Source organism: Gopherus evgoodei, chromosome 12 (genome assembly GCF_007399415.2).
Source record: "Gopherus evgoodei ecotype Sinaloan lineage chromosome 12, rGopEvg1_v1.p, whole genome shotgun sequence".
Lineage (NCBI taxonomy): Eukaryota > Metazoa > Chordata > Testudines > Testudinidae > Gopherus > Gopherus evgoodei.
In genome coordinates this window covers 32900370-32927733 of record NC_044333.1, presented here as the reverse complement: position 1 = coordinate 32927733, position 27364 = coordinate 32900370, and the positions used below count along the sequence as shown (strand labels likewise).

The following is a 27364-nucleotide window of genomic DNA, read 5'->3' as shown; positions in this document are numbered from 1 at the left end:
CATGCACTGCTTACAGGCTGGGGACTGACTGGCTAAATGGTAGTTCCACAGAAAAGGACCTGGGGATTACAGTGAACAAGACACTGGATATGAGTCAACAGTGTGCCTTGTGGAGGGGGGATTTGATAGCAGCCTTCAACTACCTGAAGGGGAGGCTCCAAAGAGGATGGAGCTCAGCTGTTCTCATAAATGGCAGATGACAGAACAAGAAGCAATGGTCTCAAGTTGCAGTGGGGGAGGTCTAGGTTGGATATTAGGAAAAACTATTTCACTAGGATGGCGATGAAGCACTGGAATGGGTTTGTAGACGGGTTCCGCCGGGGCTCGACCCTCCCTGAGGGGGAGGGGAGCCACAGCGGCCTCGCTGTCTTCCCTGCAATTACAATCTGCTCTGGCCTTTCGGCAGGTCAGAGCAGTGCCAAAGTCAAAAGGGGCCCAGCCCTTGGTTCGGGCGGGCACCAAACACAGTTATAACCAGCTCTGGCCCTTTGGAGCGGGGCAGAGCAGTGACAAAGTCAGAGGGGGCCCAGCCCTTGGTTCGGGCGGGGCACCAAACACAGTTATAACCAGCTCTGGCCCTTTGGAGCAGGGCAGAGCAGTGGCAAAGTCAGAGGGGGCCCAGCCCTTGGTTCGGGCGGGGCACCAAACACAGTTATAACCAGCTCTGGCCCTTTGGAGCTGGGAAGAGGGGGAATCTGCCACCCGGTTACGGGTGGCAGGGGGAACGCAGGCCCACCCACTCCTCTGCGTTCCAGCGCGGGGCCCTGGCAGCGGCCGTCACTGCTACCGGTGGTCAGTGGGGATCCTGACCGAAACACACTGACATCGGCAAGGTTAGCTCTACAGCCTGACTGGCGTCAGGCTCCCCTGGGCTACTTCCTAGCTCCCCCTCTACTCCTACCTGGTCCAGGGCCTCTGTTCCGGGGACGTCCAGGACCATCGGTTCCTCCCAATCCGGGCTGGGCGGCAGGTCCGGTAAGGTTTCGGGGAATGCGGGCCAAGCCTGGTCTGGGGGCTCCTCGGGGCCGTAGTAGGGGCGAGGCAGCTCTGGCGGCTCCTCGTCGTAGCGGCCTCGAGAATGCTCCGGCGGCTCCTCGTCGTAGTAGGGGCGAGGCAGCTCTGGCGGCTCCTTGTCGTAGTAGGGGCGAGGCAGCTCTGGCGGCTCCTCGTCGTAGCGGCCTCGAGAATGCTCCGGCGGCTCCTCGTCGTAGTAGGGGCGAGGCAGCTCTGGCAGCTCCTCATCATAGCGGCCTCGAGAATGCTCCGGTGGCTCCTCGTCGTAGTAGGGGCGAGGCAGCTCCGGTGGCTCCTCGTCGTAGTAGGGGCGAGGCAGCTCTGGCGGCTCCTCGTCGTAGTAGGGGCGAGGCAGCTCTGGCGGCTCCTCATCGTAGTAGGGGCGAGGCAGCACTGGCAGCTCCTGGTCTCGGCCTCTGGCTCGGGCAGTCTCCCAGTTATGGGCGTCAGCGGACACGTCTGCTTCTGCCGGTGGCAGACCTGCAACTGAAGGCTGGGGCCCGGCTTTTATTCTTCCAGGTCACCGCCTGACCCTCTTAGGGGCGGGACTTCCACTCAGCGGCCCCGCACCCGTGGATGACTGACGGGGCTCGACCCTCCCTGATGGAATCTCCTTCCTTAGAGGTTTTTAAGGTCAGGCTTGACAAATTCCTGGCTGAGATGTTTTAGCTGGGGTTGGTCCTGCTTTGAGCAGGAGGCTGGACTAGATGACCTCCTAAGGTCTGTTCCAACCCTAATCTTTTATGATTCTATTATTCTAACCCTGTGACCCTTTCTGTGGGAGATCCATGACTTCCACAATATACTGCAGACGACCATGCCCTAATATGATATGCCAAACAGTATTTTAAAAAAACTGTGCCAGAACCATTCCTTTGTTACTTTGTGTGTAATATAGGAGAAAATCCTCCCAGTGTAACATTACAAGTCATTGATCACTAACACTCTGCACCAGCCTGGAGCCCCCTCCTGCATCCAAACTCCCCCCCACAGCCCACACCTGTCACCCTCTCCTGCACCCCAATCCCCTGCACCAGCCTAGAGACCTCTCCTGCACCCAAACATCCTCCCAGAGTTTGCACCTCTCACCCTCTCCTGCGCCCCAACACTCTGCACCGGCCTGGAGCCCCCCCACCCCAGTAGCTAATTTTTTTCAAGCTTTTCTTTCCCTCCTAGTTGCCTCAATCTCTTTTCTTTAGTTTTTCTTTTACAGATAGATTAAAACAAAACCATTCTGTATTTCAGCCATCAACCCCCTCCTCATTCATTAATAGGCTTCCTTTCTTCCTCATATTCCCCAATCTCTGATATTTTTAAAGGGATTTTAATCTACTGAATCCTAACATTAACAAATTCTATTTTCTGCTGCCCTTAACTTTTTCCTGCAAGCCTTAATGGACTTCGTGCGCTGTTGTTTGGTTATCTCCCTTCTTTTTCATTTCCTGAACAAAGCTGTTATCCTCACATTTGTGAGTTGTCTCTTATGAAGTTACACTGCTTGTTCCTTGCAGTCTTCTTTTTTCACAGGATTTTTTTTTCTCTGGTGTCTCTTAGATTCTCCAGTCTTTTTCTACACTCAGGGATTTTCATACTTTTTCCCACTGCTCACTAAAATTTCTTAGTTCTCCCAAATTTGCTGCTTTGAATTCTAATCCTCTAGTTCTGTTGCACTCTGTGAAACATTCCTTACTATACTGCATTCAAGTAGCTTGTAATCAATAGCTCCAAGAACTTTCTTGTTATCCTTGTGTTCTCGAAAAGTTCCTTTTCTTTTGTTCTCACCAGCAAGATGACGATCCAGGATAGTTTTTCACAGGGTTGGAATCTCCGCTTCTTGACTCCTTGGATCAAAGTGCTGTCTTCTACGTAAGCTGGGAGTAAGGACCTTTTGAATGTTGATGCACATTTAGCCATATTGGCTACCCAATAGCTATCTGGGTAACTAACTTGTTTCTTGTGAAAGGTATTCTGCAGTACAGAGTTCGCTGAAATTTGTGCCAAAAAGTTTTCATTCTTGCACTTCTCCAATCCTGAGGATTTGCAGCAAATGGCCATTATATTTTCTTTTGTCTTTCTCTTTCTGTATCTCTAAGTATTTCTCTACTATTTTTGCCACTGAAGTGTATTTCACTGACTTGGTAAATATTATACTTCCTACTCCCCATTGCCACTTCCTTTTCTACACAGAGTGCATCTGACATTCCAAAATGGGAGTAAATGATCATGCCCCAACTGAGATTGTTATGCTCCAGTTTTCCGTTATTGGACTCAACCCACAAAGTTTCAGGTATGTCCTCTTTGTCATAATCTCCATAATTTAGTATTACTTCGGGAACTTCTGGGTTATTTCCCATTCTCCTTGTATTTTTGTGGAGACACTAGTACATGAATGCACCTTTTTCTATCATTCCTGTCATTCTGATTACAGTACTTAACTTGTGATGCAGACTGTATTCCTCATCTGTCTTATGGTGTAAGATGAAAGTACATATTTGATTATTGGAGTTATGCTAAAGCATCTATTCTCACATGTGACTACTTCATTTATAGCTGCCATAACAATACCTGCCATTTTTGAAACTGGGAATTTGTTACATCCTTGTTTAAGTGGAAACCATCAAATACAGTCTCTTCTCATCACAGAAGGCATTCTGATGATCCATGAACACCAACTCTCCTCCATCCATGCTTCTATCCATTAACCTCCAATATTTTCACTCTACTCATACTTATCATCAGAAAATTTTCTGAGATGTTCACCTGCCTTGACTCCCTCTTCAAAAGTGCCAGAAGTCATTCTTGATTCTAGCAAAACTCCATTTGTGCACTTTGTTCCTACATGAACTACACTCAACAGGAACTCCCCAGCAGTATTCAGGAGATGCTCCACCTTTCTTGTCACATTTCTGACACTGAAACACCTGCTTTCCTGTCACAATGAGGTTTCTGAAAGAGGAATTCATTTATATATTCATTCAGTATATTCATTTGTTAAATGTAATGATTTTTATACTACATCTTGTTAATCAATCCTATAAATTAATGAGGTTTTAATAATTTAAGACATTCTGTTGTTAGTTTGAGGAAACTCCAAACACTCAACATTTTAGGGGAAGATCCATCTCCCAACATTAAACATTAAAAAAAGGTAATCTTCAATAGATACAGTATAGAATTCAGTTGTCTGTAGTTATCAATTATAATTTAAACTGCATTAAACATTAAAAAAGGTAATCCTTTTACCAAACCTTATCATACAGTCATGTTCTTTTTGTCCTCCTTCCCCTATCATGGATGACTAATAAGCTATGTGAACAGAAGCTATCTCCTTTACAATCAGCCTGTTATACTCACTGATGTCAGAGCATAGCTCATAACATCACTGTTCATCATAGTGAATAAGAATGTGATGCTGTAAAAAATGAATTCTGGCCTCACTGAAATAGAGCAGATTTGCTGGACAAGAGGTAGCTGTTTACATTAAAACATATTGATAATCAGCATTTATAAGAAGGGTAATAAGGAAAAAGTATATACCCATTTAATAAGGTTTCTGTGAAATGTTACTAAAATAAAAGTTTGAATACACTACCACTTTCACACAACAGCAAACTAGGTCTTTTCAGATTAAAGGGAAGAAAACATAAAATTCTATAGAGTGTGATACTTCTGAAGAGGCACCTCAAAATCTAAATTAACTGAAAGCCCTGGAATAAATCCTCCCAGCACAGATCTTGAAATGATTTTTCTATTCAAAGCAAAATTAAAAAAGAGGAGAAAGATATTTTAGGCCATTAGAAATACCTTCTTTCATTAATATATATTTACAACAACATTGATTTTACAAGTTAACTCATTCTACACGTATCACTAAAATGCCTTTTTAATTTATCATAATTTCTTTAGAAGGGATTTTCAACCAGAATTGAGGTGGTCGGTCAAGTTTATTACTACTGTCTATTAAGCATAACATATTTGCACATGCCGCAGCATGTGGAGAGTCTGGGTGACACTGCCGTCCATAGGCAGCTGAGGATGGGCTACCTAAGTTGTGCCAGAGGTTGCAGCAGCCTCAGGAACAACCCAGCATGAGGGGCATACAAAGGTGGCTTAAAGCCAGTTTAGTCCCCACTCCCTCTGGGTTGCAGGTTTTGTGCTGGACCTCCAAGAGGCACAGCAAAAATCACACCCCAAGTGATATAACAGCAGTTTGCAAAGAAAAGGATATTTTTGGCAGACATTGTTTCAGCACTATTTTCATTGTCATTGTCTATCACTAAGTAACCCCATGCTATTCATGTATCAGGATTTACTCTAATGGGTGATCTATTTCCCCTGCTTTGCTAAGTTACAACAAGAATCACTGGCTCCTACACTGTCCATCTGCATCAACCTAAACAACGTCAAGAAAGTTATGAGAAACGTTAAATATACCCTGCAATATACAGGTCACTGTTTAAATTATAACTAATAACTACAGAAGACTGAATTCTACTGTATCTAACAATGACAACATTACAGTTGGTGTGTGATAAAAGAAAATAGACACACCATATTTCCCCCACAGCCTTACAACACTAGCCATTTATACGATAAGGGCTTTGGAATAAACATAGCTATTGTGGCACTGTTGTTAAACAAATTAGAAGACCAGTTTTCTTTCTCTAGGAGACAGAAAGAATAATCTTATTTTTATTTGTGTAAAACATGTTGGGGCTCATACAGTTTGATCATCATTTCTACCACTGTAAATATTACACATTTAAATGGTTTGATATGAACTTTACATAATTCCACACACTTAAATAAAAAGAATAGTTAAGTCTTTCATCCAGTTTATGGCATAAAATATATTATAAAATCATTTCCCAAAATATATATGTAAGAGGTGACAACAAATAATCTACACTGATGAAAATATACAAAGCCAAGAAAATGCAACAACGTTAAAAGTCAAATGAATGGACAAAGAAACATTATTCACTGAGTAGTTAGCCATTACAATTCCGCCTTTGATGAAAAAAAAATCAGCTAATTTTTCTCAGTATCAGATCACATTTGAATTTCACAATTATTTGTATTAGGTTTGTTCTAAATATATTTTAACTTACAAAACACAAACAATTACATAATTACATGACAATTTTGAATAAAACACCAATCTAAGTGCAATACATTTTGTATTTTTACATTTTTGTAGTTCACCAAAATGCTATCAGAAAAGTTATGATGTGATTATATATGTACCTAGACAGTGAAAGGAAATATACTGAGTTTAATTTCTTTTGAGAAATGTAGTTCATTTTGTATACTTAATGGCAGTTTAACTATAATAGAAAGTATATTTCCAATAGTTTATCCAATCAGGAACGTGGTTATCTCATGCACATTCCTGAGTTAACCTACATTTGGAGGGAATATATCATGCTCTGGATGAAAGAACTTCATCAAGATGATCATAAAACACTAATGCGATAGAAAATCATTTGGTTTACAATAGGTCTTTTCATAATCAAAAAGTCCCAAGCAATTTCTAATGCAATGAGGAAGTTGGATACTGGTAACACAGTGAGAATGTAGGTAAAATGACAGTTGTTGCTCATAGTAATGTTTTACATAGCTTTTGACACCAGAGTCTGGTACTAAGCTTAGTCCACACTTAAACATTAGATCGACCCAACTACATCACTCAGGGCTGTGAAAAATTTTGTGCCCTGAGTACTGTACTATAGTTAGGTTGGCCTAACCCCTGGTGTAGATGTGGCTTGGTCAACAGAAGAATTCTGTTGACATAGCTACCCCCTCTTGGAGAGATGGATACCAATTTACACCAGCTGAGAATCTGTCTTGATATACTATATTTTTCTGCCCTCACTCCAAAATAATTTTCATTATTTATACAACCATTTGCTCCTGAAGTCGTCATTCTCTGCTTGTGACATCACACATATTCCCACAACAACCAATTGTTATGTCAATAAAGAGGCTTGGAAATAAGTATATTTACTTCTTAAACAAACATTCTGTTTTCAAGTAAGTTACCTCTGTAATGAAAGAGGAGACCGTGAAATTGTTTTAAAATAGATTCCCCCTTCCCAATGTTTTCCATAAGATAACAACAGTTTAAAGTGTGGCTCTGTACTGAAAAATGACTCCATGAAAAGAGCATTGTGTGCTTCCATCTTTATTACGGACTGGTAATCACATTAGCTCGGTTTACAAACCAAAAGTCAATTTCTAAACCCTAGTTCTGTAAACTCAAAGGGGAATGTGAAATTCAAGTTGTAGTCTTTCTGATTTACACATCAAGACAGGTTACAAATATTCAGTGGGCCATATTTTGCCCTCATTTACATCTGTGGAGCACCATTGTTTTCAGATTCTGTCCTCACTGATAGCTGTGCAGTGAGTACAGGTATAATTGAGAGAAGAATTTGACACTGCAACTCACTTGGAGCTTAATTAACAATCCTGTTGATGAGGTGAATGGGAATAGACTGCAACTCACTCTCACATAGCCATATTAACAGGAGTAAAATGTAGTTAAATCTTATTTTTGTCACTGATGTAGGTAGACATGAATATACATTGGCATTGTATCTCTTGATTAAGACAGTTTCATTTTTAAAAAGTCACTTTTCCAAGTAAAATAGCACTTTAGTGGCTAATAGTTTTAAATAATGATGAAATTACTGTGGTCCAGAGATATCTACCTGCCACATTCCTCTTGAGAGACTTAGCTGCTAATTCATTACATCGCTGAATTAAGATGCTGTTTAATAAACTACCATAACTGGAATTCCCAATAGTTTTAAAGAACTATGAGAAAATGTTTAAGTTTTGATCTCATTGTTCCAAAAGCTCTGATTATGTTGGTTTATTATAAACAATGAGAAAATATAGAAAATTTTAGATCAAAATAAAAACTACACTTCAAAACAAAAATGCTTGTGATCTTCAAAAGCTTCTGCATGTTATTGATAAATGATATCAGATATCATCATCATAAACCAGAGCTTATGTTTTATTGCAGTAAATTGCATTCTCTTTGATAGAAAAAACTTGTGTGCAGTGGTTTGAAGTAAAAGTTTTGTTTCTTATACTGTCATCTCATATTTAATACCAGTGCAGTAGCCTTCTTAAGCAACCTAATTCTGTTAAGAGAAGGTCTTAAGTGTTGGAACTGAACTCAAGATGGAGAATACAAAAGGATATACCAAGGCAATGACAGCAAAACTCATAGCACCAATGAGCAATGTTGAAATTTACTTTTATTTTACCTATTCTCTGTTACTGAGATTAATAAAGACATTATATCAATACATTCAACAAGCTGTCTAAACCAGAAAGCTCAACAGTGCTATGCTACTGAAGGTCACTGTGCATATGCTGTTGCTAAAACATGTATTTAAATTTTTATTGGTCTAAATACCGTGCTGTGTATTTCTTAAATATTAAAAAAGATTACATCTCCTGAGAAAATATCAACATAATAAAGAACCTCCTCACCCTCCAGGAGAAGCTCAGAGTCATAATTACGTCAAAACAAGCAAACAAGAACTGGCCTTTTGTTCAACCTGTGAATGCATAGCTGTTCTTGAGATTCTATTCTGTTCTATTCCGGTTCTTACACTGTGCTCATCATCGTAATATCTGAATGCCTCTCCCCACTTCCATTTAATCTAAAATTTCTTAAAGGGAAAACCTTGACTGAATTTCTTCACAAAAAAAGAATATTTGTTTCTGTTGTCTTCAAAATTAGCACCTACTTTCTAATAATATCTGATGCAAGATATTCTCAAGTGTAGCACATCTGGATTCAAAGATACACAAACCTAGAACCCTATTATCAATAAGCACAGAAGTCTCTAAGGATGCTTTTCATTTTGTAGAATAAATGGAAACTAATTTGTAATCCTAAAGAAATAGAACATATTTCAAGCAGAGATGGCTAGAAGCCATTTGATACTGAAAAGTGTAGCAGAACAACATAAAATATTATTGTTGTTTGGCTGTAATCTTCATTTCCTTTAAGCTCGACACATGCGCTAAATTTATCTTCAAGTCAATACCGTGTTGAAAAAAAATCTGTTTTTAAAATAATTGACCAATACAAAATGGATGAATTGTTATATATATAAAATACATATCTAGTTTGCACTGAATTACATTTCTTATATGTTACATAATATAGATACAACCAAGGAAAAATGTTTACATGGGTTAGAGAGGTGGTAATACAGTGTACTCTTCTTAGTCATAACTACTGTAACCGTAATTAGCTGTAGTAAAATAATTTTTAAACAATACCAATTGCTTACTAATACAGAGGTAACTGCTCTTGCCTGATTCATTGAACTTCAGTAAAAATCTCTGAAGGACTGAGATATTGTTAAAGCAGTTCTACACATACTTAGTAGATTCATAAGGTGTATCTACAATTAAAAATATTATGCAGAGTGCTTTAAGCCCCAGATCATTCAGAAGAGCAACCTGTTAAAGGTGACAATCATAAGCTATTTAATATGCATCTTGACATCAGAACATTTTAGCCGGCCAAAAAAGCAACAAAACAATGTCACATACAACCAACAAATAAGGTATGGACTCCAAACACACCACATGTTCATGGTGATATCATCTCTCATGCTACCTAACTGATATTTGACATCACTACCCACACATCTGTTAGAAGCCTCTTTCTAACGACTTCAGAAAACCCAAAGACATCTTTAGATGTGGGGAGTTGTGTGCGTGTGTGTGGGAAAGTTCAGCAGTTATTTAACCAGAGCCTAACAACTGCCACCTTGCAGCATATCAGAATATAAACTATTCAGCTTTCCAGGCTCTGGCCCCAGTCACAAGTACCTTCACAATAGAAAGGTTTTTACACCGCATAGATTGAATTGCTAACATAAGCACTATATATACGTTTCCCAGCAGCTTGACATAAATGCAATGATGTAACACCATGTACCATCTCAGACATAGAAGAGGTGGAGATCCATTCTTTCATTGACCTTCTCTATTATATATTGATAAGCAAAAACAGCCCAAAGGGAATGATCAAGAATAATCCACAGGCTGTAAACTACAGCATTCAACATTGCCTAAATTAAGTTCATGGTACTGTCAAAGATGGTTTCACAGCTAGACCTGAGCCTTTAAAATGATCATGCTTCGATGTGCTTCCTAGGTTGCAAGTCTGGATTTCACATAGCATTTTCATGGCACGTTGTTACTTACAAAATTTCCACACAATACACAATATTAAATGCAGAGCCCATCTCCCATTTCTATAGGCTATCTGCTCATTCAGAGTACCACAGGACTCATAAAAGAGCACAGATTTTAATTAATGAATAGGAGCTGTAATAACACAGCCAGTGTCAATGTCAGCGGTATCTGTTTGTTTCCTTCCAGAACCAATCTAAACGTACTGAAATGTCTCTGGGATGCAAGATTATCTAAAACTTCTCCATGCTTCCCAGAAGTTACAAATAGACAGTAAAAGAAGAGCCCAAACCAAACCTTTACTTCACTGAAAGTTATGGGCCAAAGTCATCCTTGATAGATCTCCCATAGACTACAATGGAGTCAGAGCACAGATAAAGTTGACACAATGCCGTTAATAACTAATTACAAACTGACACTACAAAATCTATGAAGAACCAGGGAAAACAAGCTGACAATATTAATTTAGATCAGTACACATCTCTGAGCATATCTCACCTATAAGAGTCCAAGTTCTACTTACTTCAAGGAAACAAAGTCCAGTTCAGCACAAGAAAAACAAAACCGATCAATATCGTACATTAATTACACCCTGTGTTTGGGGATTTCAAAGGCAACAGCCATGGTAAAAGGGAAAAGTTGATCACAGATCCTGAGAGTTTTGGATGCAAGACCCCAAATTCTATGATTAAAATAGAGAACATGCCTAGCTACTCTTACTGCACCAGACCCAGGCGCATCCTGGTATATGAGCGCTGCAGAAACCTTGACACTTGGATGGAACTGGAACATGACAATTTTTGGTTGCAAGTCTCATATTGTAAACAAGAAGTCAAGCCATTCCATTTTCACTGAGAAAAGGTGGACCTTGATGCATCCTGATTCAGTAGCAGTTATAGGACCAGATATGATTTTTTTTTTATTTCAATGATGGAATTTGGGGCTTGGACCACATTTTGAAAAGATTCAGCTGGATCCATTCGCTGGCCCCAGGTATTTGCAGTGCCTGGGTCCAAATTCTCTTGTGGCCCAGCAGGAGGGACTAGACTTACTCTTGCTTTGGATATTTAAAATTAGGTGCTCGGGGTCAAAATTTGGCTGGATCCAGCAAGACCCTACGGCCAGATTTGGTTTTAGTCGGAAGTCCAGCGCTTTTTTTTTTTCTTGCTTTTTTTTCTGGCGCAGTAGGAGCAGCCAGACTTGTGCATGGTACAAATTGGGCGCCTGGAACCAAAGACGAGCAGGATGCAACGAGCTCCAGCTTTTCCCTTCCTCCCTTAGCCGCTGAGGTCCAAGCAGTCACCAGGGACCTGCCAAACTTTGACAGCCACCCCGCCACCCCCCGGCCAGCTGCCCCGATCCCCTCCCCGCAAAGCCCCCGATCTCTCCCCCACCCCCAGCCTCCGCCTCCAGCCGCCCCCCAGGCGCAAGGTGAAGCAGCCGGGCGTCTGCTCCTGCACTTTGCACGGCCAGGCGCGGAGCCGCCTCCATCCCTGCGCCTTCCTCCCCAGCAGCGCCGCGGCGCATTTCCCCTCTCCTCCGCACTAATCTGCAGATTCAGCACGTCCAGCGCCGCCGCTGACTTTACCTGGACTTTCTCCACTCTCCGGGCGGCGGACACCTCCCATCCTACCGCTAACTCCGGCTCGCGCTCACTCCTTCCTCCTTCTCCCTCCTGCAAGGCCTGCTGCGCTCCAGCCCCACGGAAAGTAGGGAGCGCCAGGGACGGAGGGAGCCAGGCAGGGGGAGGGAGGGCAGCGCTCCATCCCGGTCCCCCCACCCCAGCGCACACGCCAGCCCGGCTGCCCCCACCCCCGCCTGGGCGATTTCCTCCCCTCTTCAGGAACTAACCAGGCTCCGCTAAGCGTTTCCGAAACAAACCCCCCGCTGCTGCTGCTGCTGCTGCTGCCTCCCCTCCCCTCCCCAGCCGCCCTTGCCCGCCGGGCTGCGGCGTGCGGCTGGCCCGGGGCTGCTCCCCGTACCTCGTAAAGGTCCCCCGAAGCCATGCTGGGCTGCGGGACTTGGCTTCTCAGCTGCCGCCTCGCCACCTCGCCCTCTGTCTCCCCCGCTCGCCGTGGAGTAAACTGTGTTTTGCAGAATGACAGGCGCTGGGGCCGGCTGTGCGCAGAATCAGAGGCGAGGAGAGACGGCGAGAGAGGGAGGCAGCGGCCGGGCGGCGGGGCTGGCTGGCGTAACCAGCTCTGGAGCGGGGCGCTGCGCTCTGTGGCTTCTCTCGCGCCGGCTTCAGCCGCCCCCCTCCCCCGTGCCCCCTCCAGCCTAAGGGAGGGCGAGGAGGAGGCTTGCACCCGACACACGCCGCAGGGAAAGTCCCCGGGCCCTCCGACGTGCCGCCTCCCCGGACAGCCGGGTGCGCTTCAAACTCTTTCCACGGCCAAAAAGGAAAGAGCGAGGCGGGAGCCCGGACCTGTGGTGTCACCACGGCGGCACAGCCAGGGCAGGGCAGCTAGACCGGCCTCCAGCCCAAGGTCAAGGCAGGCGGTGGGGCTTGCAGGGTGGCAGTGGAGGGTTAGGGGTTTCTGGGAGCACGGGGGAGGTGGTGGCTGCCATCTCCCTCAGGGACAGGGTGCCGCCATGAAGGAACCCAAGGTGGCCAGGGCTTACTTCAAGCCCCATCCACCCAAGGACTGCTATCCAGGACATGGAGGTCTGATAACCCTCAATGGCCACCTGTAGGGAACCATGAGGAGACAATGGCTCCCTTCCAACCCCTCTGCCCTTTCCTTCTGGCCCACTGGCTGCTGACTTCCTCCATGTCCCACCGCATCAACGGCCACCACCAGGAAAATGGAGGTTTTTTCATGGCTTCTTTCAACCATCCCACACTTGGAGTGGCCATTATCAATGGAGCTGCCCATGACTGGCTTCAAGACCCTCCTCCAGTAGATACAGACAGGTAGTCAATGTCATGAAACAATGTCTTTATGGAGAGCGAAATACGGAACAGATTCTCTGTTCCACTTTGCTCCTTTCTTGGAGCATGGAAGCCGTACCAACTTGCTCTGAAAGGCATTTACTCCCTTCTTCCCAGCTCACACCCCCTTTATTTGAGGTGAGGAGTCCTTCAGAGAAATTTCTCAGAAGAGGAAACTTGCTAGGTGCCTTGTGTTCCACCTCTGCTTTGCTTCTAATCTGAAATGTTTGGGAAACACATTAGGGTTTGGATACCATGCAGAGGATGAGGGGGATCCACTGAGTGAAGGAGTCTTAGATCGTGAGTAATGTCAGCCTGATACCATTTTATTAGATCAGAAAGGTGCTAGCAGACTAGGATGGATCAGCTTTGCCTTTGGGCAAGGTTGTCCAGGAAAAAAGCAACTGGGGATTCCAGCTGAATGGATTCTGATGGGACATACTCTAGAATGCCCAGACTAGGAGTTTTCCCCCTTGACCTGTTTAGCCTCTATTCTCCAGGAATGTGGTGAACACCCATGGAGCCTCCGCTTTGCATAGGATGGGATGGGAGCTGTATTTTTTGTGTGCAAAGAAACCATCCAGAAATGGGCTACATTTTGGAGAAACTGATTAAAATGTTAGAGGAGGCAAAAGACTCCTTTGCAATTGGGTGCCATTACAGTAATATAAATGATTCTCCTGAGACTTCACAACCCCAGATCTACCCAACCAGAGGGACTTATCCCCCCAACTAAAAAGTGATAATCTTCTCGGTAAGAGCTTTCTTGACAATGGAGAAGAAAGCAAGTAGATTCTGGTTTGATAAAACCATTTCATCTTGACTTCATAGAGACCCTGTTGTCAGCAGCACTGTGTTACCTGGTTTCAGATTTGATGTTTTCACCTCTCTACAAGGCACCATTGACCTGTAAATAGCGTGGTCCTTGTCACAGTGCCTGGACAGATGACATGGATGCTGTCAGGTGTGGCTATATTTTCGCCCTGTTTTCTATTTGCCCTCACTTGGTTAGTATTTGTCATTTTGGTTGTCCGATCTCATCCTTTTGAATGTTTCTGTAATACACATGAATGTGAGATTTGTTAAGAGAAAGAAATTTGAATAGAAGGTGGAAGCCAGTGATTAAATATTATATAATAATTCTACATTGTTACTAGTAAATACGGTTATTTTTGGCATTGCATTGTCTTCTGAATTTTCATTTACAATGAAAGATTCAAATAGAATAAGTACTAAATACTGTTGTAAGTAACAGAAATTTACCAATGCTCAGTACTTACAATTGATTGTGTATTCTCTTTTACCATGACAATAGGAAATATTTATATATATCTTGACTGACTATTCAGCCTACCAGTATCCTGAATTGTGAATATTACATCTAGTGATTATGAACTTGCCAGCTAACCAGATTAGTATTGACATTTGGGTCAATAAAAACTATATAGAATAGTATTTTGGAGCTTAAAGCCATTTATGATTCATGTGGTCTACTGGATGATATAATCAATTTTAAATTCCTAAAAACAAAGCTAGATTGTTTACCGAAAAGCTCTGTTCTGGGCTTATCAATTTGCCAGCAATATTTGAATTTTTTGAGATCTGATATTTAAGTAGTAATATGTTGAAAGGATTAAGAAATATCATAAACTACCCATGAATGGAGCATAATTAGTAATTGACACAGTAGAAATGCCTTTATGCCCAAGAAATATATTACTTGATAATCACACCCAATGGTTTTGCCTTGATGTTATTGTAGAACTCCTTTGTCAGAGAACAAATACATTATTTTGTGCTAAAGTAAACTGAGATTGGTAGTTTACGATAGCAACTCAGCTCTTTAGAATGCTCCCTGAGCAGAATGCTCCTTAGATGTAGATAAATTTTAATTAATTGCCCTTAAAAGTCTAGTTTGCGGGACACATGCCTACCATTGTGCTTCTATCCACAGCAAAAACCCCAAAATGACAGTCAAAACAAGTGAGTCACTTCTCAAGTGAGTCCTATGACTTCCGTTTCATAATTTTTTCTAAGAATTAATTTCAAAGATGTCTTAAAAATATCCCTTCTCTAGTTGTTGAAGAACATGCATTGATACCTCTTCGTACATCTCAATAATCTAAACGATATCTCTAGTCTTTCATGTCATCTTGTTATTAAACCAATGAGAATTTGAACAACCACCTTCTAGTCACACTTGGAGAAACTTCTAGGACGTGGTTTATATTTTAAAAGTGCTTGCAGAAATATTACATTGTATTTAGGTTAAGTGAACATTGTCGATAAAATTGCTATAGAAGATGCTATAGTACAAGTTGGATCATAAGCCAGGCAAGCATTACGTGTTGGATACTTTAAAAAGAGGAATGCTTTAGTGAATACTTTGAAGAGGGGAAACATCTTTTTCCTGATTACTCATTCCTTGTTTTTAGAATATGCAGTCTCTTGGGTATGCAGTAAAGTGTGAGTCAATATTAAGGAGTAGGAAGAGGACTTTTATGGATATTTAACCCATGAAAAGTTGATTATGGTCTCAGTGTTTTTTTCTCTCCTATAAGTAAATTTGGCAAAAAAAACCCCAGCAAATGCATGAGATGTTTATCCGCTTAGTGAAACACACACTTGTTTTTAATGCATCAGTTTGTATGACTAATATCCATTTGAGTCTTTCTGAATAAACCAGAAAGAATGTCTGACAACAATGGAAATTTATTAATAAACTGTGTTTCAGTTTCTGTGCACAGTTTTTACAGGGAGTAATTTTTTTAAAATCTCAACAGTTGTTTTTAAATTTAAGAATATACATTTTTATTCTGAAGTCAAGTTACTGCAAAATTACAGTTACGTTGTAAAAATCATATATTTTTGGACACTATTACAAACACTAGACTAAACATTAATTGCAAAATATGCACTTTTCATCCTCTTAATCATGTCCCACTCCCTTCCATTTCCCGTCCTAAGAGACAGTGGAAGGAAGGCAGAGAGATTCTGAGGATGATGTAAAGTGATCACACAGTCTTTCTGGTTTGATTAGATATTTTGGGTTCCAGCAGTACTCCCCATTCAATATCTCTCAAACTGGCAGAATCTTTCAAAATGGAAGAAACTTGTTAAGTGAAACCATTGTACTATTTTTAGTTTAAAAATAAAGAGAGTAGCATGTCTGTGATATTGATTTATTGATTGTTCATAGTATGCTCAATGCTGTGTAAATACCGTATAGCCAACAATATAGTTCCTGCCCCAAGGACCTTACAGTCTAAGCCCCAATCTTGCAATGAACTCTGTGTGGGTGGGCCGCTCTACTCCTACGGAACCCAGTGCAGGATCAAGGCATAAGGGCATAAACCATACATTTAATCACTATTGAGCAAAATGCTTTCTACTGTGATTAGTCCTATAGACTTCAGTGTGTCTGCAATTGGCAGTAAATAGTAAGTCTAGCAGGATCAGGCCTTAAATTAGAGACAGGTAATACGGTCTTACATATAGGCTATATAGGGTAGATGGTGGGGTGTTTGTCAGGTTATCATAGAGAAGCACCATAAATAACTGAATTGTGTTTTAAAGAGCAGTGAGAATGAAAAGAGGAAAGACATTAGGTGAAGAAGGAGAGGGAGTGAGTGAGTTACAATCTGGGGCAGGAAGGAAAAAGGGCATGAAGATAAGATTGGAGAAGGATACAGAAGAGAGCATTCAGGAAGGAGGGTTAGGATGAGCAGAAGTAATGGGAATGGGACTAGGGGACCAAGAGACCAAAGATGTAGGTAAGGACACAGCTGTGTTAAACCTTGAAGATGAGAAATTTGATAATGATGCAAAAAGGAGGAGGGAAGCCCTTGAAAGGATCTGAAGAAGGGAGTGACATGATCCAAGTGGAACATGAGAGTGGAACATGAGAGCAGCAGCAGTAATTTGGAAATACAGTAGAGGAATGAGGTGAGGAAAAGGAATCCATAAACACGGAGATTTCAGGAAGAAAAGTTAGAGGTGACCAGAGCATGGACAGATGTCTTAGCAGTGAGGGTGAAGAGGAAGGAATGGGTTTTAGAGATCTTGTAAAGGAAGAATTGACAGGATATGGCAATTGTCTAGTGTAGAAGAGAGGAATGTTTATTGTCACACCACTGTTTTGCACTGGGTGATGAGCAGGAAAATGGAAGTTTTGACACAGCTGGAGAAATGCAGTTGGTGTTCACATGTTGATTTTGAACTGGTGAGGAAAGATGCCAGAAACACTGTCAAACGCATGAGACCAAACAGGTTGGACAGCAAGATCCAGGAATCATCAACTTAGAGATGGTAGCTAAAAGTGCACGAGTAGGTGAGTATGAAAGCAAAATAGGAGGGGATCAAGTTTTGAGTCACTAATTTGCACATTTTGTAGAGGGAAAAAATGAATTTGAAAAAAGGAGTATTCTTTATAATCATGAAAATGCTGAACAGTCTTCATTTCAAAGGTAAACAAATGGTTGTGATCATTTGGTTCTGATTCTAAATTCAAAAGATGTTCACTAAATTGTATACAATGCAAATCTTTATAAATTAAATAAACATTTAAAAAGGCTACCCAACATATCACAGTGTATTTAAAACAAATATAAGCTAAGAATAAGTAATACAAATATCATTTGAGAAAATGGACAGGATTCCATCCATCTTTTTAGGCATTAATACTCTAACAACTTCGTATAGAACTTAAGGACAGAGTGAATCTAATGATTTTCATATGCAACTGAATGGAATTCTTCCAGCATTGAAAATATACTTTAATTGCAATTGTTGTTAAGAGCCACTTTAATTTGTACAACCCTGTTCCATTAGAGTATGCTTGCGGCTTTTCACAAAACTTATGGTATGGCTTAATAGTATAATAATTTTGTCTTTCTGTTTTGTGGGAATAATTCAACACTTTGACCCTGGATGTGTGAGAAAATGGATGCTAAGAAAAATATCTAGTAAACTATCCTGAGATGTCTGTCTTAACAAGCCATACCCTGAATCAGAATCTAATAAGACAATGTTATGTATTCTTACTGCCATCCATATAGCCTTAGGAATTAAGGAGGAGGAGGCCTGACTACCAGAGACTGGAAATCCATTTGTATACAATACCAGATAAGTGACAAGGAAATGGGTGGAGATATTTTTTTCTAATACTTTCACTTAATTTGGGATTAGTTTGAGGGGTTAAAGATAGAAATGAAAGACAAAAGGAATAATAGAGGAAGATGGACCCTATTGGACAGTTATCTACTTTGGAAAATGTGTCAGGTCAGAGACAGCTCATAGCCCTGATATTGCAAGTTAATCCATTTGATCTATTGACTTTAATGGATCTCTGTCCAGCATAAGGACCTATCAATTGTTATCCCCAAAACAGAATTTGTATACCCCAGAACTGATAACCTGTTTATTTGTTATAACCCATCTGTTTTCATTAGGTATGGGTATCCAAGGTGCCTAAGGAAATACTTGGAGGACGCGGATGCAGCCTTCTGATAAATGGTTGACACATGCAGTATTATTTCTCAAACAAGATGCCTTTTATTGATACAAATAAAAGTCCTTGACAAAATAACAATCTAAACTCGAATCCCTTATAACAAGTTAAAGTAATTCAAACCACATTGTCTTATAGTTATAAATGATACGAAGTGGCCGGTCCCTGCTTACGGTGATCAGTCATTCATGCGTAGTTAAGAGCAAATTTTAGATGTTCATTAGGTTTTACATATATGAATCCCTTTCACAAGCAACACACATACATACATTTTTATTAACCCCCCCACACACTTATGTACATTAACATACATATTATGCTATAACTATTACTTTGACAGACTTACTCAGATGACTACACAATATCTTCTCCTGTTATTTCTCTCTCTCACACTTCTGATGCATCCTTCTCTTGTCATTCTGCTTGCAGCTTCTCCTTCATCTCATCCTCACCACCTTCACACCTTTCTCTGCCTTCTTAGCTCTCTGCTCAGCTGCTTTCTCAATCTCTTTTCAAGCCTGTCAGCTCTCAACTGTCAGTAGTCAACTGCCACACTGACCTTTATACTATTTCAATTCTATTTTTAAACATGACATCATACCATTTGACTATTATTTCTATCTGTTAGTCATGGTTTACCACCTTCTTTTCTCACCAATTCTACTATGTGACCTTTAGTCTGTATTCTAAATAGCTCACAGTGTTATGATCTGTTTATCACCTTTTCTCGCCAATTTGGTTTTTAGTGCTATGTGACCTTAAGCCTCCATTTAATAATGGAGTGATGCTTGCTTATTTAAAATGGAAGCCAGGGACACAAAATGGAAGCGAGGGACACAAAATAGAGTTTCTCTGGTATTACTATATGGATCAGTTTGGTGGACTGGAACTGTATAGATAAAATCAGGAAAAGACTCAGAGAAGGCTTATTTAAAAAAAATAAGGCATGGAGTGATGGACTGTAAGAAAATAAAGCAGAGATACTATATGCCATTGCTATGCCATATAGAAAAAGAAAGGACAGAAATTATCCTAGAGACATCACTAGAGAAGGAGACATCACTGTCAAAACAGTTTTCTGGAACAAATGAAAGTACCATTCTGTAATGGCAGTCACTGAAAAGAATAAGAAAACATGGTAGTGGGAGAACTTGTCGCCAGGACAGATAACTCATGATCAGTTTCTGATGTGAGTCAGTGGAAAGTACATTGCTGATTCATTATCATGACAACCACATTACAGCCACTGCAGAAGATGTATTACCAGCAGGTATCCCTGTTCTAGGACAAGAATGATCATGAAGGACCTATCCAAACCCCATTGAAACTAATGGGATTTTTTCCTCTGAGTTCTATGGGCTTTGGATTGGAGCATGGATCCTACCCAGGTTACTAGTTAATCTCTCCCTCTTTTTTTTTTGATTCCCTTAGCTGTATTTACCATTCATTGTACCACCTATAATCTTATTTTAAAAGTGTAGGCCACCTTCCTGCACTAATGCCAGAAAATAATTACTTTCGTTTCTTCTTCGCTATTGAGATATCTCTTACCTAGCTTTCCACCTGAACACACATGTTCTTTTTCAGGTTGCTCCCTGTGACGCCAAGAATACATCTTTTCAGATTCTGCTCCATCTTGTTTGCAATTGCAGTTGTATCTACTCACATTTCATGATAGAGAATAGACAGATGCCAAAACATTTTTGTTTAAGCAGACAGGAGGCTTGCTCCATAGACAAAATACCTAATAAAGAGGGAAAATAGTAGGACACGTAGATCAGGTGGTTGTCAGTGTCATATGGAAAATTACTGTACTATACTACAAAAAGCTTTTAAAAATGACAGTTCAATGGCTGAATTTTTGCAAGAGTGAGGAAATGCTCAGATGATACAAAGAAGGGGCAGATGAGAAGCATTCTTTTTTAAGGTTTCAGAGGGGTAGCTGTGTTAGTCTGTATCAGCAAAAGCAACGAGGAGTCCTTGTGGCACCTTAGAAACTAACAAATTTATTTTGGCATAAGCTTTCGTGGGCTAGAACCCACTTCATCAGATGCATGGAGTGGAAAATACAGTAGCAGGTATATATACATAGTACATGAAAAGATGGGCATTGCCTTACCAAGTGGGAGGCAGTCTAATGAGACAACTCATTTAATTCTCCAGTATGTCCTAAATATAAAATGAGAGAACATGGTCAAAGACATTAGTTAACTGTCTAACTTTTATAGGAGTAGAAATTTGCAAGTCTGAAATGGATGGCTATGGTGGTCTATTTATCAAGCAGAGGTGACACATATTGGAGGGGCATGGAGAGTCACGTTCCCCCCCCCTCCGATTTGCTGATTGTCTTCTACTGAGCATGCTCACATGGACTGAGCATGCTCAGTAACACTGCTGAAGCTGACTGCCCACTCTCGGCAAACATGGGTCATGTCTGCTATCAAGCAGTGCATGAAATAATATAAACAGCTTAGAATTGCAGAAGTTATAATGGAATAAGGAAATTGAAACATATGCCATGCCAAAATAGAGAAAATGTTAAGAGTGAACATGCTGTCTGGACATAGCCATACTGGGTCAGACAAATGGTTCATTTAGCACTGCATCCTGTCTTCCAACAGTGATCAGTGCCAAATGCTTCGGAGGGAATGAACAGAACAGGAAAATTTACTGAGTGATCAATCCATCCCCTGTAGACCAGACCCAGCTTCTGGCAATCAGAGATTTAGGGTCACCCACAGCAAGACGTATTAGTATCATTAAGAAGGAGCCATCTGTAGACAGACAAGTTGGAAAACACCAGTAGAACTACCTGAACTAAATAAGAGTCACTTCCTGAGAAAACATCTGCCATCTTCACCCTACATACCAGTAGGTCTTGATATAATAAAGCACAGAAATAGGTTGATAGCTTGTCCCTCCTGACATTTCATTTTCAAACAATGTAGTACCCACAAGCTTCCAATATCTACTACTATGTAGATATTTCAATTTATGTTCATATTTCAGGGATAATAACATTTTATATGTTAACCCAGAGGATGTTTCTTCTTTGTTCATTTTTCAGTCATGGATTCAAATTAGGGGTCTGTGTTTTTAATTGCAGCCCACAAAAATTCTGTTGCACACGTAGTATTTGTTACAGTGGCACAATAGCAAGAAATCTGTGTGTTTAAATATGCCAGTGGCTCTGAAGCCAGGCCAGGACACATGTCATTTCAGAAAAAAGAACCGCTAAAGACATATTGATGCAATTTCTTTACTAATGGGCAGTACACACAAAGAGTAATGCAAAAATCATAATTTTCTTGTATTTATTACTATGTTTAATATTAACTATTTGCACATGTACAGTTTCTTTCATCTGAGACTCTCAAAGTACTTTCCATATGTATGGTGGTTTTATTATTCCTAATTTATGGATGGGAAAGTTCAAATGCAGCAAAGCTAAATGATTTTCCCAAGCTCATGAAGAGTTGCAAAGACAGGGATGGAACCCAGGTCTCCTAACTCTGAATAAATTGTGTTTCCTGCATTACTATTTTATTTTATTTTTTATTTTGAAGAAACCTCTCTTGCAGTTAAAGAGGTCCTGGACATTGGAGAATTACCATAGATATCACTTTGATTGCTTTTAGGAAAAACACATGCATTGGAACCTCAAAATAAATGGGGAAAAAAGTGTGGTTGGTAAGGATTGCAGTAGTGGCTCAAAATATTACTATTGTGAACTAGACATGAATAATCTACTCTTGTCTAGGAGCTTGAAGCAAAGGTCTGTTGGATGTTGCCAAACATGGAAAAGATTCTTTAGGCTAGGCAAGAGGAAATGGAGAGCCTTGAGTCTATATGAAGTCTATTCTGAGATTTATTCTGTGATTAGTTATGTAGATGGAGGCTCCAGCTGTCTTGTTGGCCTTGTGGGTATTTATGAGAAGTTTGTGAAACTGGAGATTAAAAAAGGCAGAAATAAGTGCTTGTCCCTTTTGATTTATTTTATTGAATATATTGTCTGTTTTTAGACAGTAGACTGTATATGGTGCTTTATATTTTAGTCAGATCCATATTCTTTAAAAATAGTAATTTATTACATGTTTATTAATTACTTATTATTAGAGTGGGTGCACTAAAATATCATCAGCTAGTAGAACTCTCCATTTATGTATAGGGAATATTGCTGGAATTGATAGTAGTTATACAACAGGAATTATGTTTTTAAGTGTGACCACTGTAAGTGACTATTCAATGTTATGATGCATACTTAAGTATGCTTATTCGTGGGACCAATCCTCAGGACTACTATTGAGAGTAAGGATTACAAGACTGGGCATTGAAAATGGAGTAAAATAGCCTAAAAATCATTCTCATGCAGTTTTTATGAAAGAGAATCTGCAAAAAAGCAGATATCCTGTTGGTCATGTTCTCAGATATTAGGTAGGTACTGCTTATATACTGGGATGCTTAGTCTGTGAAATTAAATTCAGCTGTAAATTTCAAAATGTTGAGAATTTCAGGTGGACTCCACAAAGGTACTTGGATGTGTAAGTCCCATTGTTATGCACCACTGCGAAGCACAAAACTCTTGCTTGGCTGCCATCTAGCCCTACAGATGCCTAAATTCACTCAGTGCCAAAGCTTTTGTAATAAAAGCTCCTTAGGAACTTATGTTTCTGACTCTGAGCATGTGCACTGCTGCTCCCTCTAGGTGCCCAGGCACCTATCTCTCATCTAAACCCCAGAGCAAGTCAGAAACAATAGGCGGCAGGTTATATGGGCTCGAGGTGCCCGGGCTCCAGGAATATTCAGGATTGGGGGCCCTGCTCCAGCAATATTTGGAGCTGGGTCTCTCCCCCGGACCTGCCTCGACCGGTCTCGGCCCGGCCCCCGCGGGTCTCCCCCTCCGCCCTGCCGCGTCCCTGCCAGGAGCGGGTCCCGGCCTCCGCCTTCCACCCCTCCCCCTGCGTCCCCCCTCCGCTGCGTCCCTGCCTGCTTCTGCTGCCAGAGAACGGCTCCCGGCAGAACTGCTGTCTGCTGCCCCAGAGTCCTAGCGCCTGCCATCCACTAATGGCAAGGCAGGCTGCCCTTACCCTGCTCTTCTGCCCTAGCCCTGAGCCTCTCCAACGCCGCAAACCCCTCATCCCCAGCCAGAGCCCTCATCCCCCTGCACCCTGATCCTCATCCCCAGCCAGAGCCCTCATCCCCCTGCCCCCTGATCCTCATCCCTAGCCAGAGCCCTCATCCCCCTGCACCCTAATCCTCATCCCCAGCCAGAGTCCTCATCCCTCTGCACCCTGATCCTCATCCCCAGCCAGAGTCCTCAACCCCCTGCACCCTAATCCTCATCCCCAGCCAGAGCCCTCATCCCCCTGCACCCTAATCCTCATCCCCAGCCAGAGCCCTCGTCCCCCTGCACCCTAATCCTCATCCCCAGCCAGAGCCCTCATCCCCCTGCACCCTGATCCTCATCCCCAGCCAGAGCCCTCATCCCCCTGCACCCTGATCCTCATCCCCAGCCAGAGCCCTCATCCCTCTGCACCCTGATCCTCATCCCCAGCCAGAGCCCTCATCCCCCTGCACCCTAATCCTCATCTCCAGCCAGAGCCCTCATCCCTCTGCACCCTAATCCTCATCCCCAGCCAGAGCCCTCATCCCCCTGCACCCTAATCCTCATCCCCAGACAGAACCCTCATCCCTCTGCACCCTAAACCTCATCTCCAGCCAGAGCCCTCATCCCCCTGAACCCTGATCCTCATCCCCAGCCAGAGCCCTCATCCCCCTGCACCCTGATCCTCATCCCCAGCCAGAGCCCTCATCCCCCTGCACCTAATCGTCATCCCCAGCCAGAGCCCTCATCCCTGCACCCTGATCCTCATCCCCAGCCAGAGCCCTCATTCCCCTGCACCCTAATCCTCATCCCAGCCAGAGCCCTCATCCCCCTGCACCCTGATCCTCATCTCCAGCCAGAGCCCTCATCCCCCTGCACCCTAATCCTCATCCCAGCCAGAGTCCTCATCCCCCTGCATCCTAATCCTCTGCCCCAGCTCTGAGCCCCCCTGCATCATGAACCCCTCATCCTCAGCCCCAACCCTCATTCCCCTGCAGCCTGATCCTCTGCCCCAGCGTGCACCACCTCCCCCTTCCCACACCCCCATCCCCAGCCGAGCCTGCACCCAAACTCCATCCCAAAGCCTGCACCCCTCACCCCCTCCTGCACACCCACCCCCTGCCCCAGCCCGGAGCCTGCACCCAGCACCCAAACTACTTCCCAAAGCCTGCACCCCTCCTGCACCCTAATCCCCAGCCCAGGACCTGCACCCCAGACCTCCCCCCTGAAACTCCACTCAGAGCCTTAGGCAGGTGGAGGCGGAGTTGGAGGGCGGAGTTGGAGGGGGCGGGTTCTGGGCACCACCAAAATTTCTACAAACTTGCCTCCCATGGTCAGAAACTGTGGAAGATAGGCATTCAGTGTCCTTAGTTGCTTGTGCAGGCCCAATCCAGTAGCTGTGCTTACAGGCTGTGAAACACCACACAAGATGTAGGGAGGAAGAAGCAGACCTCCTGTAGCTTAGGGTACGTCCACACTACAGCCTAAAATCGATATTAGTAAAATCAATTTTATAAAACAGGGTTTATAAAATCGATTTTACGCGTCCACACTAGGGCACATTACGTCGGTGGTGTGCGTCCATGGTCCCAGGCGTCCATCGATTTCAGGAGCGTTGCACTGTGGGTACCTATCCCATAGTTCCTGCAGTGTTCCCTGACCCTTGGAATTATGGGTTACTACCCCAGTGCCTGATGGGGCAAAAATCACTGTCATGGGTGGTTCTGGTACAGCCTCACCCCCTCCCTTCCTGAAAGCAGCAGACAGCCATTTCGCGCGTTTTTTACTGGGTGAAGTGAGCATTTTACAGCAAGCATGGACCCTGGTCTGATCAGTACCTTGATCGTGGACGTTGTAAACAGTTCACGCATTCTCGTGCTGTCTATGCTGAACCATGAACAGCAAATGCAGGAGAGGATGCTGCAGCGATGGCAGCGCAGCGACGAGAGTGATGAGGACCTGGAGACTGAGTTCTCCGAAACCGCGGGCCCCTGCGCTTTGGAGCTCCTGATGGTAATGGGGGAGGTTCTACCCATTGCTCGCCAATTTTGGGCCCGGGAAACAAGCACAGACTGGTGGGACCGCATAGTTTTGCAGATGTGGGACGATTGACAGTGGCTGCGGAACTTTCGCATGCGTAAGAGCACTTTCTTTGAACTTTGTGACTTGCTTTCCCCTGTCCTGAAACGCCATAATACCAGGATGAGAGCAGCCCTGACAGTGGAGAAGTGAGTGGCAATAGCCCTCTGGAAGCTTGCAACGCCAGACAGCTACCGGTCAGTCGGGAATCAATTTGGAGTGGGCAAATCTACTGTGGGGGCTGCTGTGCTGGAAGTAGCCAAAGCAATTATTAAGCTGCTGCTACGAAAGGTTGTGACTCTGGGAAATGTGCAGGTCATAGTGGATGGCTTTGCTGCAATGGGATTCCCTAACTGTGGGGGGGCCATAGATGGAACCCATATCCCTATCTTGGCACCGGAGCACCAGGGCACCCAGTACATAAACTGCAAGGGGTACTTTTCAATGGCGCTGCAAGCACTGGTGGATCACAAGGGACGTTTCACCAACATCCACATGGGATGGCCAGGAAGGGTTCATGATGCTCGTGTCTTCAGAAGCACTACTCTGTTTAAACGGCTGCAGCAAGGGACTTACTTCCCAGACCAGAAAATTACAGTTGGGGATGTTGAAATGCCTGTAGTTATCCTGGGGGACCCAGCCTACCCCTTGATGCCATGGCTCATGAAGCCATACACAGGCAGCCTGGACAGTGGTCAGGAGTTGTTTAACTACAGGCTGAGCAAGTGCAGAATGGTGGTAGAATGTGCATTTGGGCGTCTCAAAGGTCGCTGGAGAAGCTTACTTACTCGCTCAGACCTCAGCCAAACCAATGTCCCCTTTGTTATTGCTGCTTGCTGTGTGCTCCACAATCTCTGTGAGAGTAAGGGGGAGACCTTTATGGTGGGGTGGGAGGCTGAGGCAAATCACCTGGCCGCTGATTACGCGCAGCCAGACACCAGGGCAATTAGAAGATCTTACCAGGAAGTGGTGCACATCAGAGAAGCCTTGAAAATGAGTTTCATCATGGGCCAGGTTATGGTGTGACTGCTGTGTTTCTTTCCCCTTCATGAACCTCCCCCCCCATGTATTGACTCCTGCTGCAAGCAAGCTACCCTCCACCCTTCCATAACAGCTTGCTTATGGAAATAAAGTCATTCCCTGTAACCAACCCACCCTCCCACTGTCTTTGAATAGCATGTCATTATAAGAAGAGTAAGAGAAATGAAAAGGTACCCCGGGAGTGGTTTGGGAGGAGTATAGGAGGGAAGAAAAAGGCCATTAAGGGCATTTCAATGTAATGACAGCCTTTTGGTTGGACTGTCCACGGGGGTGGAGTGGGCAGGTGCAGAAAGCCTTCCCCCACGCGTTCTTACACATCTGGGTGTGGAAGATATGGGACATGGTGAGTACTGAGGGAGGTTAAACATGGGCTGGAGTGGCACTCTGTGACCCCGCAGCTCTTCCACCAGACTTTGGAGGATGTCAGTTTGATTGCGCAGCAGCTCCAGCG

The 27364-nt window shown here is 43.0% G+C and overlaps 1 protein-coding gene across 1 annotated transcript in view; it reads right to left on the bottom strand.

Moving 5' to 3' along the window:
* Nucleotides 1-12728, bottom strand: part of CDYL2 (chromodomain Y like 2) — a 78843-nt gene extending 66115 nt beyond the window's left edge. Inside the window, exon 1 of the mRNA XM_030581251.1 lies at nt 12231-12728. Within this exon, the coding sequence (XP_030437111.1) occupies nt 12231-12254 (24 nt within the window). The 5' untranslated portion in view covers nt 12255-12728. The remainder of the gene's footprint in view (nt 1-12230) is intronic.
* Nucleotides 12729-27364: the final 14636 nt, after the last annotated feature.